The following is a 14,938-nucleotide window of genomic DNA, read 5'->3' on the forward strand; positions in this document are numbered from 1 at the left end:
CTCAACAGCCTTGTCAAAACTTTCCAAGGAAAAGTATTCTATTGTTTCATTCTTCAAATTTTGTTTAATAATTTGTGTGCTTGAGGAAAATACTACTCCATCTTTGTAGTCCACTTTCGTCATTTTGGTCCATCCCAAAGTCCACTTTAATTTTTTTATAACTTTTATTTTTTATGGCGGCACCACGCACTATTCATTTTCCACTAACAATACTTCGATTACTTTTTTCTTTTGATCTATTTCCTAATTTATTAACTTCGCATTAAACCCGTGTCATTTCCAAATTCTCTAAATATAAGAGACAAATGGAGTATATACATGCATTATGAGGGTGCATGCTCGAGTGAAAGGGTCCATAAATAAAAATAATACTCCGTACAGACTCATTCATCACATATTTGATGGATTAATTAATAATTTTGAGTTATCCTTATATTCAAAAGGCGATTCTCTCGCCCCAAGCCCCCATACTCCGACCCGACTGAATAGTGAGGAGGTCTATCACGGTTTGATCTCAATCTGCTCCTGGACCCAAAAGCTATATAATACCCCAGGGTGTCGCTTTGTGCGAAATGACTAATTTAGCCATGCACATTTATGTAATTAACATGTGTAGATTGATCTAATTTTCTCATAGTAATTTTTAGGTAAGACTGATCCAGCTGGTTTCTTTTTTCTAAGTTGAACCACAATTGACAACATCATGTGCATTGAAGGAGGGTCTCCCATTTTTTTATGTATCAAAACTGTTTCCAGTATTTATTTAGGTCATGTGATTCTGAAATATTTATTATATACATGTTGAAAAAGTCTTTGGCAGAGACAACAGAGGTCGGCTGTGCACCCAAATTCGAAAGGATAAAACCCTTTAATATAGAATTATTTTTAAAAATTCTAAAGTCGTTAAGCTTCGAATAAAACTCGTTAGCCTTCATAAATATTGTTGGTAAGTAAATATAAAATGTATCCATACTATACGGTATAATTCAATCACGCAAACATTTCCAAGGTTAGATCTCAAATTATATTGATCAAGTAAAAATTTTGAAAGAAAAAAAGGCATACCAAATTCGAAGAAATATTGGTTAGATGGTATTTGTGAGTTTTGGCTTTTGAGGAGATCTTTGTTTATATGACTGTAGGACCCATGTTCCCATAACTTTCCATCCGCTTTTCTTTACATTTTTTATAACCCGAATAAGACATTTAATCCCAGACAGAAGAAGGGAGTACAAGCCATCTCTTTAATCAACACAAAGCAATCCAAGAATCAGGAACTGAACAGTGGCATGACATTGAATGGCATATAGCATAACTTTCTTCTACTTAGCTAATTCCTGTGAAATTAGAGTTTCTACAGCATATGAACAAAGTTATCCAGTTTCAACAAAAATGTGGTTAGGACTAAACTAATGCAAGGAACAATCTCATTAGCAGAAAAGAGCTGTAGACTGTAGTCAACCTAAACTTGGAGCTATGCGAAATAATGGTGACGACTACTTTATACATGTACCGATTCTGAATATGATTACCTCGTTCAACACCTCACCGATGGTTAATATTCTGGTAAACCCCCCTCTCTTGCAGAGCTATCCATGTATTGCTTTATCGCTTTACGGTTTGTCTCAAAGACAAAGCTCAATCCCCTAACCTGGAATATAGAAATAGGAAGTCGTGTTCTTCCCCATTATACGCAAGATGGAACAATGAGCCTAATGACGATTAGAATGTGATATATACCTCGATGAGACAGCCAGAAATAAGGCCTAGGCTCTGCCCAGGGGAAACTTCTTTTCCATTCACGTAAACTGGAGTTCTTCCGAGGTTCGTTAAATGGAAAGTTCCATACATGTCCATCTTCATCGTGGCCTACCCAAAAAAAAGAAAAAAAACAACAATTATGATTTCTACTCACATAACGTAAGTTTTAAGGGTTAGTATACCTGTCTTCGAGAAATTTTTCCACCATTTTTTTCTCTTCCCAAGTCGATATCAACTTTATTATCATCTGTTGCCCTTCCCATTAACACCTGAAAACCGTATGATTCATATGTAAAGCAAAATCCAGACAGTAGATTGTACATAAAATACCTCAAAATTCACAATATTTCCATTACTTATAACTTTATATGTGTTCTAATTCATGAGTTAACATCAACGAGCAAAGTGTCAAATCCAAGTTGGCTCGTTTAACTTAACAAACCTCAATAAACAAGCTCGAACAAGCTTTAAAAAATCAAGCTCTGAGTCTCACGAAAAACTTGGCCCATCTACAGACCTAAATGTGGTGTTTATGTTGTTTGTGCTTTAGTATAGAGCCCTTTTAGTTTGTACCTTAACAGCCACAGCTGAGCCCCTTACAATTTAAACGATGACCTGACCTAATAATAGTGTTATCAAATAGCAGATATGGCGGTGCCATGGCGTTTGGTGGTGGAAACGCCATAGCACCATGGCGCTGCCATAGCACCGCCATATCCATCATTTGACAACATTGCGTGTGCACTGCATTTAGGAATGGGGCATTATGCTAGAAACATGGAGGTTAGAGTTGTATTTTATGCTTTATTAATTGTTTTAAGAGTTTTAGATGTTATATTTTTATTATTTTCTAATTTTTGAATTATATATAAATATATAAGTATTATTTTATTTATTTAATTATTGACTGCCATATCCGCCATACTAATACGCCATATCCCTGTGGCGGTTTTTAGGCAAACCGCCATAAACCGCCTACAAGATTGATAACATTGCCTAATATTTGCTTAATGACAAGGCAGAGGTTTGAACTCCACCTCATAGCATTGATACATAATAAAAGAAAACAACAGAGAAAGCTCGTTCCAGATTTTTATATATTGCAGGCAGCACGGTTCTCTACTGGCTGAGTAATCATGAAACTGCTTGTATTGGCAGAGGTAAGCAGCATTTTGATGAAAAATTTTAAACTTGGATGAGAAGACATACCTCAGGTTTCTTTATTAAATGTCTTGAGCACCAGCCATATAAAACTGCAAAGGCGCCCTGGGCCGTAATGGCTCTCTGTCTGAAAGCATCAGCTGACTGCTCCAGCCTTATGATTGTTCGCTTGGTTTCTTCAAGTTGATATCTCTGGACTGCAAGGGTTTCATTGTGCATAATGTGAAATACTAGAAAACAATCGCTAAAAGCCAAATAGCTAGGGAGTTGGAAGCCAAGTTCTTTTCTGGTACCAACTGAGACTAGGTAGATGTGAAAATAGAAGGTTAAGCTTTCTACAAGCACCTCTAGCGAAACACATTTAAGATTATAATTACAAACATATAATCAACTTAAAGTGTAGTTATCTAAGAGCAACCTTTTGACTGAGAGTTTGGAACAATTACAAGTCAATATGTAGGAAAGTGGATAAATACCTTCAGGATTGGTGTATAAATCTAAGTCATCTGGATCTAAATCCATACCTAGGATCTGCAGGAAATAATCAAGCAGATGCTGAAATTAATGAAAACAAAGCAGAGGAAACTAACAAATTACGATAACACAGATGTTATACCATTGCTTCCACATCAGAAAAATATGGCACGTCAGATTCATTTTCAGACAAAAGCTCCTCATGATCTGACAGTAGGGAGTGATCAATTGCCTTTGGGACATCAGTATACTGGAAACTCATGCCGACATTTGATGATCCATTATTCGAAATCTCAGCTATGCAATCCACTCCACTCCGACAGCCAACAGAATTCTTTCGAAGGTTTTGACGAATATCCAAATTACTTTCATGCTCGTCTCTGCGAGGGTTGAGGGGTGTATGGCCAATATTCTTACCATGTCCCATCTCTGTCGGACCTCCCTTAACTCCATTGATTACATTGTTGGTATTCACACTTGCTAAACTGACATTATTTGGGTTGTCACTGTTCCAAGCTTCTCTAGGTGCTGCATGCTGGACACTACTTTCAGGCAACTCAAATTTAACTCGATGATCTTTTCGGCATCTTAAGCCCGCATCTGATGGATGGAATTGTCCCATCCTGCCAGAAGGAAGAGATGAATATGTGTGGGTGTTTTTCATCACAACGTGTCCTCCATTTGCATTGCTAGTGCTTGAGAAATTCTTAACCGATGAGGACCCTAAATAGCTAGGGTCATGTAATGCCCAGTGAGACCCCGAGGAATCAGTTGGAGAAGGGAAGCGATAGGGAAGAAAAACATCATCATTGCTAGGAATATCTGGGTCTTCGGTGTTTAATGTGCACCAAATGACTCCATTACAATATTCAGGGCCTACTTTTAGGGTAACTCCAGAGGCTGACACTTGAACATCCGCAACTTCCTGCTGATCATGGAGGTCCTCGTTATATGACCCTCCATCACGTGTATCACTTCTATCACCTAAATGTCCATCTGCAACCACTGCAGCCTCGCCTAGACCTGAACCAGACAAATCACACTGACTGGAAGAATCCAATAGAAGCGAACTCAAACCATCAAGATAAGATTTTTCTATATCCTCTTTTCCATCATTGTCCATGTAGAGTAGCCCTTCATCATTAGAAAGGTCAAACAGTTCCTCAAGGTAGTCTTGTGTTCTAGAAGTCAAATCTATCGCGCCATCACGAGAGAGTGGAGTTTCAAATTCAAGGTTTGAGGGGCCATCACCATATCCTAATGCATCTGACTCATTTGCAGTCTGGGGAACCAGAAACGCATCACTTAGCTGCAGGTCTGCATCTGCAATTTCAGTGAGCAGTTCTGCTGCAGAAATGTCATGGGAACTATTCGTAGTTGGCATGTGAGGCAAAGGAGGTGAACACCCAAAACTGCGAAATGACGGGTCACCAAATTCTGTACACGCACTTGCCTGGTTCACTAAACCCTCAGCTTCAAACAAGTTACAAGGAGGCAAATCTTCTGATTGGACGAATCCAGGAATCTCACTGCAATCACCAGTTAATGAGATATTCTCTTCATATCGATAGGGAAGGTCGTTTGACACATTTTCCCCACCAAGGTCTTCTTGCTCATGATTTTGAACACCACTGAAAGCAGGCATAATACCATTTCCAGTGGACTCAGCAGCATGCGGCCTAAATTCAGCTGAGGGATGAGGCGTGATGCTATAACCCGGGCCTTGAGCTCCGAGAATGGTTGAAGCTGAATTGCCAACTTTGCAATCTGCATACGAGAATTCATTACCATCTCTAAAGTTAGAATAACCAGGCCCGGGAGCAAGATTGCTATCCATCATATACAGCGGTTCAATGCAGATTCTTTTACGCATGGCATAGTAATGTTTCCGGACACTTTCAGCTCTTCTCTTCACTGAACTGCAAGCTACATCTTTTACTCCGTCAAACTTATTAGGTCTCAATTGATTTATTACAGCAGAACGTTCAAGCTCAAACATGTGTGCTGATGCCTCTTCAGAAACAAGAGGATCATAGAGAATAGATACCCAGCGATCTTGCAGCTCATGTACAGTATATCGCCGAGAGAATTGCACAGCACCTTTAGCTAGAGATTCCAAAGAAGCACCAGCCTAGAGTCAAAAGAAGAAACAGAGGAATAGATGGAAATTCAAGGTCACCATTCTAGGGCATTTAAGTACAAATGATTGGGTTATGAAGGATATTCGAACATGATTTATAACATGAAAAGTAGCAAATAATCTCCCAAAAAGATACTCAAATTTCATTGCAAAAATCAACACCAAGCAGACAAACAATGAACCAAGAACACATAAAAAAGCAAAATTAAAGCTTTTCAGGCGTGGCATTATACATAAATCTAGATAGAATTATTTACGATATAGGAGAAAAATCACATGAGCAAATCAAAATTTGAACTCCATAAAAGATGAGCACTTTTCTAATTCCATCTTAAACAACTCGAAATCAGTAAAATCATCCAAAACAGCAGATGAAATTTAACGAAATAACTTAGTCAGGCAAAAAAGAAGATGAAAATTGAAGGTAATTGGAGATGTACCTCAACGGATTGTTTGAGCAAAACGTCGTCTTCGGGAATCCAATTTGGAGGCGGAGCCATAGCTCCCTTCTTCCCCTCCGCTTCACTACTTCAGTTACTGCTTGTTATTTTATGGAGTATTCCATTTTTCTTCCTTATAATTAATGTCGATATATATGAATAATGAATTGTTTTTTGGGCTGTCGGCCCATTTTGTTACTATTATTATTAATTATTTTCAGAGATTTTGGTCTCTAAAATCATAAATTTTGGCCAAAATTAGGTACTTCCACAAACTTAAAGAAAATTGTGATGCGCTAAGACGCCTAAGAAAATTGCCACCTGTTCTTCGATGCCCAAACATTTCCCTATTTTCAAACCTCCCCGTTCACGAAACGCGACACAACTTCCCAAACGTGTTGCGATCCATTCTTAAGTTATCTATGCAATCCACATCAGTGACATGTACGAGTCTTTCCAAGTGTATCAACTGCTGAGGGACCTTACTTATCAAGCTGTACTGCCTCGCCTGTTCAACGATTCTACGCCTAGCACGTTTTGTGCGGGCTCTGATGTAGCGATGTACGATAATTGTGCTCTCTACCCGGTATAATAGCATGATGTCTTCGAGCATCATCAGTATTTGAGTGGAATTAATAGGAGTTCTCATTGTGGCTATGGCTTAATGGTCGGCTAAAACGTGGTGAGCAGATCATCAATTAAAAGGCTTCCACTAATCAGTCAATGTGATACATATGCAAACCCCCTCACAAAAAAGCACCATTGGTACACAATATTCATTAAAAATTTTGGAGAATTGTAGAAAAAAAATACAAAAGTGGGTGTAAATCAGGCTCCTATTCCGGAAGACATAATATCACAACACCACACATAATCAACTTAGCACACCAAGGAGGCGGGTTATAAATACCAATTGAAGCTAAAATGCCCACCAAACTTGTCACCAAGAAAGGGCAGTATGTACCTTTGTAAGTGATCCGAATTATGCTCTCCTCTAGATGCTGCCGAGTTGAGATTTTCCAGCCACCTGAAAACATACCAACATCCCTAGTGACGGATAAAATAGATAACTCTCGACGTTGCAGACGATGAGATCCAGCAATTAGTACCCGATTCAACCCAAACTCGAAATAAACAAAAAAAAACCCCTTTTACATACCGATCGCCGACTTATTGCTTCAAGTTGATGAAACCCGTCGCTTCGGCTCGGAAATTTTTTACCAGTAGCGGAATGCTTGGAAGCAGACTGAGAGCTAAGACACCACCGTTGCACCGCTGGCTAGGGCTTCCAGAGATTTCAAATTTGTGGAAGTGCAAAATGTGTGGTGAGAAAGGAGGGAAAGAATAATTACACGGGTTAATTTTGGAATTGCAGTGATAATATTTTGTGTTTTTTTATTTCCAAATTTTAATAAGTCGGCGTTTATTTAGAATTGAAAATTGACATTTAGGCTTCAAACAGTGCACTACATATTTAAAACAGAAACACCGAATGGCTGAAACTTAAAATGTCAAAAAGCCATTTTTGACCATATCGGAAACACCGAACGCACCCTTAAAATAGTCGCAAAAACTATCAACTTATGTTTTATAGTCAATTTCCCATGAAATGTCTTTTAAGTTCATGATTTTTGTGACAAACTTTTAAGTTCATGGAAGATATCAAATTATGTCAAAGTTTATGATATTATGGATTAATTAATTTTACTAAGCCTCATATTTAAATAATGAGAAAAGATAAATTTACATAAACTGGATACACAGAGTACCATTTATTTTAGTTCTACTTTTAGGATATAATTTATGACTAATTTATCTGTACTATATAATTTGGATATTTTTTAATAGTATCATTTTAGGGAAACAGTCATTGACTGATAATTAATTAATTATAATAGTATTAACTAACACACTATATAGTTGAATTTGTTAGTATTAAAAGATACTACCTCCGTCCACGAAAATTTGTCCCATTTTTCCATTTCCGTCTGTCTCCCAAAATTTGTCCCATTTCACTTTTACCATTTTCGATAGTGAACCTCATATTCCACTAAATCATTCCTACTCACATTTTATTATAAACCTAATATATAAAAGTAGGACCCACAACCCACTAACTTTTTCAACTCACTTTCTATTACATTTCTTAAAACCCGTGTCCCGATCAAATCGGGACGAAATTTCGTGAACGGAGGTAGTAATTAATTTTTTTTTTTTAAACTGTACTCTGTGAAGAAGAAAAAAAATGAAATATTATTTCAAAATAAACAGTCCACATAAATTGCAATAACGTTTTCCATAAACTCCAATTTTTTTTTTAAAATAAAGCTATTGGTCAATAATATCATAAACTTTGGCCTAATTTTCTAGTATTTCTAATGAACTTAAAATTTGATCTCTAAAATTTTAAGAACTTATAAATTGTGGAGTAATGAATTTCGCATGAGTTTAGTAAAAAAATATGATTTTATGGGAAATTAACTACAAGAAGTATGTTTATAATTTTTGCGATAAACTTTAATGTTCATGGAAAATATACCAAAATTCAGCCAAAAATTTAGAAATATTTTAGGGACCAATATTCCTTATTATTATTAATATTTTTATCTGCGTTATTTTACGAACAATTATAAATCATAAATTATAAAGTATAGGTAACACACGATTCGGATTTATTCGGTTGTGGAATACACCAATCCAAATTGATTCGAAAATAAAATATTTAGAAAACAGACAATTCAATTCGAACAACATCCACGGATTCAACATTTAAATTTCAGTTTCCTTTAGTTTGGTGGGGTTTCCTACATTCAAATTAATTTGTCATATTTTGATCACTTCTTCCACCTAAAAAAAGTTTAAAATAATAGATTTCTTTCAGTAATGAAGTATTTTTGAAATTGCGTTTAGTACTAATGTAGATGTAACAAAAATAAAAACTTAATAAATGAATTAAAATATGAGCTACCAAAATAGAGTTGTCAAATGGATGTGGTCGACCAAAATAGGGCGGACTGAAATAGAGGCTATCAGACCAGAATAAAATCTAGGGGTGGAGAAAAATACCAAAACACCTCATTACCGTAACGAAAAATATATAAAATATCGATTTTTTGGTACATAGCAATTTCCGGTACGATGACCGTATCAATTTTCATACATACTATGGGATGCCGAATTTTTGGTTTATACAATATTAACCACAAAAATCACTTGGAAGCTCCCCGGACATCTTACACTATTTGAGGCCACTTCCCATCAAACATTAATTTAGAGCTAATATTCTGAATTTCCTATTTTGTCATACTCAAAAGATTGGTCGAAGAATGTGCTATTCTTAGGACCACTCCAAGTTTACTACTACAATGGTGGGCTGGATTTGCCAAATTTAGTATAATGGTAGGCAAGATTTTTATTGCCCTCGTTGATTTCATAATCTATGACTCCAATCTGTTACGTCTGACATGGCTAGACCTAAATTAATAACTGTGCATAGCTTCGAATGTGAAAACCACTTTATGATTTTGAAACGATGTAAACCAAAGGAAATCATATTACTATCATATTATGAACCGAAATCAATGGAGTATAACTTATTTGAATATGGGTAATTAATATAAAAATAATATACTACTGCGAAACTCATATCATGTACTCCATTTAAAATTCTGTTAGTCTTCCTTTAAAAAAATGCAGTTTCTATTTTTAAAAGATTTTTTCATCCTAGTAAGGTAAAACTCATTTTTCATTTTGCAATACTTTAATAACTGTTATAGAATATGAGTTATCCTACATTAGTTATGTCACATAATCTAGCTAGCTTAGTCTTTTCTTTACTATGTCTATATATTTTACCATATTCCTACTCCTTTTGTCCCGCAAAATACATGCTCTTTCTTTTTTAGTAAAAATATGCATTTTCTAGTTTTGGTAACTATTTTCCCTCTAATGAGGTAGGACCCATTTTTTTTAATAATTTTTTCTCTCTATTTCTCTCTTAATTTACCAATTTTTCATTAAAACTCGTGCATAACCCATAGTGTATATTCTTTTAGGACGGGGGGAGTATATTTTAGTTGTTCTATATGGTATTAGAATGGATTCAAATTTATCTCTAGAAAATTAGGGTTCCCAAAAAAATAAATAAAAAAATTTCTATTTTTCTCTTACTTTATCAATTATGCATTAAAACTTAAGTTACTTTAAAACATCATATTTTAAAGGATAGAAAGAGTATAAGCCAATTATAAATCTAAGTGGTATTTATCTTCTCTTCTAGACCATGACTAAGCAAAGTACCAACTTCATTGCACATCTCTAGTTAAGGTAGAAAATTAGAAAATCATATCAACGCCGTCCCGCTTAAGATGACATGTTTTCCTTTTTAGTTTGTCTCAACTAAGATGACACATTTCCTTTTTTGGAAACTTTCTCTCTCCAATTAATACACTCAACCACTTTTTCTCACTCCTATTAAAATATTCATCTTTCTTTATCTCTCTACTTTAATATTTGCACCCACATTTTCTCTCCCCAATTAAACACTTAAAACAATAACTCCTAAATCCTGTGCCGGCTAAGTAATGTGTCATCTTAGCCGAGATGGAGGGAGTAGAAACAATAGTATGATAGGAAAGATAAATAAACAAAACACGATAAGCACACATATTTTAGTTCATATAATTTCAAGATAGATGCTATCAAACAACGAAAGCTCCAATAAACTGCGAGTCACGTTCCATCGCCTTCAACATTTCGGGTGCCAAGCAAACCTCGACGTCGATGCCGCCACCTTCCGGCGCAGGAAAGAGAGTCATCTTCCCATCAGACTTCTGCCCAGGCCCACTTCTTACCGCAACCGGTTTCCCCAACCCAAAATCACATCCGTACACATTGTGCCGCGGCGAACTTGGTATGATCAAAGAGTAATAAGTCCCTCTCCGCAGCAGCGTCGGACATTTCTCCCAATCTTCCATGATTTTGAGTATCGCCTCCTTACTATGCTGCGCCACAAGCTCATTGATCCTCGCCGCCACGTGGCCGATTCCCTTCCCCACCAGCTCGGCGGCGCTCATCGTCATCATAGCATTAATCGCTGCGCCCCCGAAATAGCCATCCGGCAGCGGGATTCGTGGCCTCGAACCAACCAGCGTATCCAACGGCTCTTCCCGGCCGCTCAGATCGTCGAGGCTGATCCCCGGATGCCGTTGGCGGGAAGCGCCCCGCCAGAGATGAGCTGACATTGCTTGCAGAGATGAGATTTTGTCGGTGGGGCTTCGGAATTGGCCTTGGCTTTGAGATGGGATAGGGTTTGTTTGCTGAAATGGAAGACCCTCTGGAGGAGAGGGGGAAGTGGTGGAACGGAGCTGCTTTTCTCCAGCGGCGGGAGACGGAGGGGGCGAACATTGCTGGTGTTGGCAAATGAAACAAAAATAATCTATATCGCCAATTCATTTTATCGTTGTATTGGACTATGAGCTGAATTTAACTAATCCAACATTAACATACATAGCTAATAAAATATATGTAGGCTGATAAATGAAACAAAAATGACTATTCCCTGCGTCTCATTAAATACGCAACATTTGAAAATCAACACAGAATTTTGTGTGTTAATGAAGAGAGAACAAAGTAAAAGAAATAAAAAATAGAGATAGATTTGTTTACATTTTAGAAAACGTTTCATTTTTAATGGGACAGAGGGAGTACTACTCCCTCCGCTCCGTAGTAGTGAAGGCGTTCTTTTCGGCACGTGATTTAAGAAAAATTAGGTCAAGTGAGTTAAGTAAAGAGAGAATAAAGTAGGAAATGATAAATTTAGAGAGATAAAAAAGGTAGAGAGATGAAGAGGAAATAAAGTAAGAGACAGTAAAGTAAGTGAGAAGAAATGTGTTGACTTTTTACTAAAAAGGGAAATGACTTTACTACTATGGAACGTATCAGAATGCCAAAATGACTCTACTACTATAGAACGGATGGAGTATTTTAGAATCTCCTTAATTTAAAGTGTCACTCACTTTTTTCTATTTTAAGTAGTGGACCATGAATTCTGCGTCATGTTCCATCGCCTGCAACGTCTGCGCCTCCAAGCAAACTTCGACGTTGATGCCGCCTTTTTCCGGAGCAGGAAAGAGAGTCAACTTCCCATCAAACTTCTGCCCGGCCCCACTCCTAACCGCAACCGGTTTCCCCCACCCAAAATCATTTCCGTACACATTGTGCCGCGGCGAACTTGATATGACGAAAGAGTAAGCCCCTCTCCGCAGCAGCGTCGGACAATTCTCCCAATCTTCCATTATTTTGAGTATCGCCTCCTTATTATGCTGCGCCACCAGCTCATTAATCCTCGCTGCCACGTGCCCGATTCCCTTCCCCACCAGCTCGGCGGCGCTCATGTTCAATTTAGCATTAATCACAGCGCCCCCGAAATAGCCATCCGGCAATGGGACTCGCGCCCTTGTGCCGACTGCCAGCACCAGTGGATCTTCGCGGCCGCTCAGATCGTCGAGGCTGATCCCGGAATACCGGTGGCGGGAAACGGCGCGCCAGATATGAGCTGAAATTGCTTGCAGAGATGAGATTTTGTCGGTGCTGGCTTCGGAATTGGCCTTGGCTTTGAGATTGGATAGGGTTTGTTTGCTGAAATGGAACACCCTTTGGAGGAGAGGGGGAAGTGGTGGAACGGAGCTGCTTTTCTCCAACGGCGCAAGACGGAGGGGGCGAACATTGCTGGTGTAGGAAAAGAAACAAAAATAACTGTAATAACAACTAAAATCAATATGATATAGATTTTCTCGGTCCCATTGAAATAGGCTAATTGAATTAAAATAATATAGTGTATGATAAATCCATAAATAAAAATTAAAAGAGAATGAGAAAACGTTTTCATAAATGGGTATGAATTATTTCAGTAGGACAAACCAAAAGAGTAATTAAGCCTTTTTTTTATGGAACGAAGGGAAGTATAAATCTAATATCACCAATTGAATTTAAGGATGAAACTCTATGAATTTTTATCATGGTATTAGTGTAGTCGTCGACTATAACCTAAATTTAACTGATCCAGACACTAACACAACAATATATTTCGACTAACAAAATCAAACAAAATTAACAACGTAGGGGTAAGCATTTGGGGTTCGGTTCGGTTTTTTGGTCAAACCGAATCAAAACCGAAAAACTGAATTTAGTTCAAAACCCAAACCGAACCGAACCGAACCCGAAAAACTGAAAACCGAACTTCAAAAACCTAACAAAACCGAATAAGCCGAAAACCCGAAAAACCAAAAAAAAAGCATATATATATATATGTAATTTATCTATTTTATATATACTAAATTACTAATATATTATATTTAGTACTTGAATATATTAAAAGAATATGTATACTATATAGTATAATATATTATATTAAATTAATAGAATATATTTATATATATATAATACTCCGGCACGAGAGTTTATGCAGTGTTGTTTTGTGAGTTAATGAAGAGAGAGTAAAGTAATAGAGAAGAAAAAGTAGAGATAGTGTTGTTTCCATTTTAGGAAACGTTTCATTTTTATTCGGATAACCTAAAAAGGAAACGTTTCATTTCTAATTAGACAGAAATGAGACAGATGGAGTATTATTTAAAATATAGTAGTAATTTGGTTTTTCGGTTTTATTTTTTCTGCCCGAACCGGAAAACCAAAAATTTTGTATTTTCAAAACTGAATCTAACTGAAACATCGAAAAAACCGAACCGAATTTCAAAATTTCGGTTTGGTTCGGTTCGGATATTCGGTTTTCGATATTTTTCTCACCTTACGGCTACGAACCTTATTTAATTGAACCAACATTATATCTAGACTGAAACTGAAACTAGAACTTTAAATCCACAGAGCTAATAATATATATGGGCCGGCAAATGAAACAAAAATAACTACCAGCGTTCGAAAACTGGGGTTTTCGAAACGGTGTTGGAACCGCGGGATATCTCTGACCAAGAGTTGAAAAAATGCCAAAAAGAGACACCGTCGACGACGACATGGTTGGCGGTTAAGGCTATGAAGACGCCGTCGATGAGCTCCGTGACTTGCACCGCCAGCAAAGGCTTCGAAATGCCCTCCGAATTTGGGGAGCCTATCCCTGCGAAGAGAGAAGTTACTATTTTAGGAATGTATTTTGGTTCCAAGATGTCCGACACCGATGTCGCTGCGGCGATGGCGTGGACGAACTTGACTCCGGCATTGTTGCAGTTGAGGAAGTAGCTGATCGTGCCGTCGTCGTGGGCGGTGGTGGAAAGGCGGCCGGCGAGCGGAGGGAAGAAGTCGAGAGCGCGGGAGAGTGAGGCTTTGAGATGAGGGATTAGGGTGTGTTTGGATTGAGGGTTTTTAAAGAGAATCCCTTTTTGAATGGGATCGAGTGAGAGCCATTGCAAATCCCATAGAGTTAGGTCTAATCTTGAAATGGGATTTGTGTTATTTCCTTCCATCCTAATAACACATGACGATATTACATTAACATTTGCCATTTTCTCTGCAACTTCCAATTCTTTTCTCATGTGCTCAATTTCAAACGTTTATAGCTAATGAAAGAAAGATAAATGAATACTTGACGGGTCTAGCCAAGTTTCTATCAAAGTAGTTGTTGGCAATTGAAACTAAAATATAGTAGCGTATAACTATCTCATATCGGTGTCAAGAGAAAACTGAAACTAGTATATAAATCTCATGAATTACTCCTCCTATCACTAATTAATTTTAGGATGGAATCCATGGATTTCTATCAATAGTGCATCAAAATTTTGATAATTTTGAACATGTGAAAAATGATACTACTAGATTATATGAGAGTTATTAATTAAGTGATGATTTGTGTCGGTTGTTGCACTAATTACGTTTTATTACGAAAACGTAGTATACCAAAATATATGCTGTCAGATGTTTCTCTTTATGATCCATTCAAAATGAATTTCATGTT

The 14,938-nt window shown here is 37.2% G+C and overlaps 2 protein-coding genes across 3 annotated transcripts; both read right to left on the bottom strand.

Annotated features, from left to right (window-relative positions):
* Window positions 1-1,262: 1,262 nt before the first annotated feature.
* On the bottom strand, window positions 1,263-6,123 carry LOC125209708 (uncharacterized). Of its 2 annotated transcripts, none has more exons than XM_048109290.2 (7): window positions 5,977-6,123; window positions 3,539-5,527; window positions 3,399-3,453; window positions 2,971-3,119; window positions 1,944-2,030; window positions 1,741-1,869; window positions 1,263-1,651 (listed from the first exon to the last, which is right to left on the bottom strand). In XM_048109290.2, the coding sequence occupies exons 1-7, from the start codon at window positions 6,034-6,036 to the stop codon at window positions 1,556-1,558; spliced, it is 2,565 nt and encodes an 854-aa protein (XP_047965247.2). In that variant the 5' UTR covers window positions 6,037-6,123; the 3' UTR covers window positions 1,263-1,555. The 2 variants fall into 2 exon arrangements, with proteins under 2 accessions (XP_047965247.2, XP_047965249.2); XM_048109292.2 differs by having other exon boundaries at window positions 3,539-5,502; window positions 5,977-6,115.
* Window positions 6,124-10,676: 4,553 nt separating this feature from the next.
* On the bottom strand, window positions 10,677-14,489 carry LOC125209700 (putative acetyltransferase At3g50280). The gene is made up of 3 exons (XM_089066467.1): window positions 13,903-14,489; window positions 12,018-12,732; window positions 10,677-11,384 (listed from the first exon to the last, which is right to left on the bottom strand). The coding sequence occupies exons 1-3, from the start codon at window positions 14,487-14,489 to the stop codon at window positions 10,677-10,679; spliced, it is 2,010 nt and encodes a 669-aa protein (XP_088922593.1).
* Between the last annotated feature and the right edge of the window lie 449 nt (window positions 14,490-14,938).

This window comes from Salvia hispanica, chromosome 3 (genome assembly GCF_029641045.1).
Source record: "Salvia hispanica isolate PSC_SH4W2 chromosome 3, Shi_PSC_v1, whole genome shotgun sequence".
Lineage (NCBI taxonomy): Eukaryota > Viridiplantae > Streptophyta > Magnoliopsida > Lamiales > Lamiaceae > Salvia > Salvia hispanica.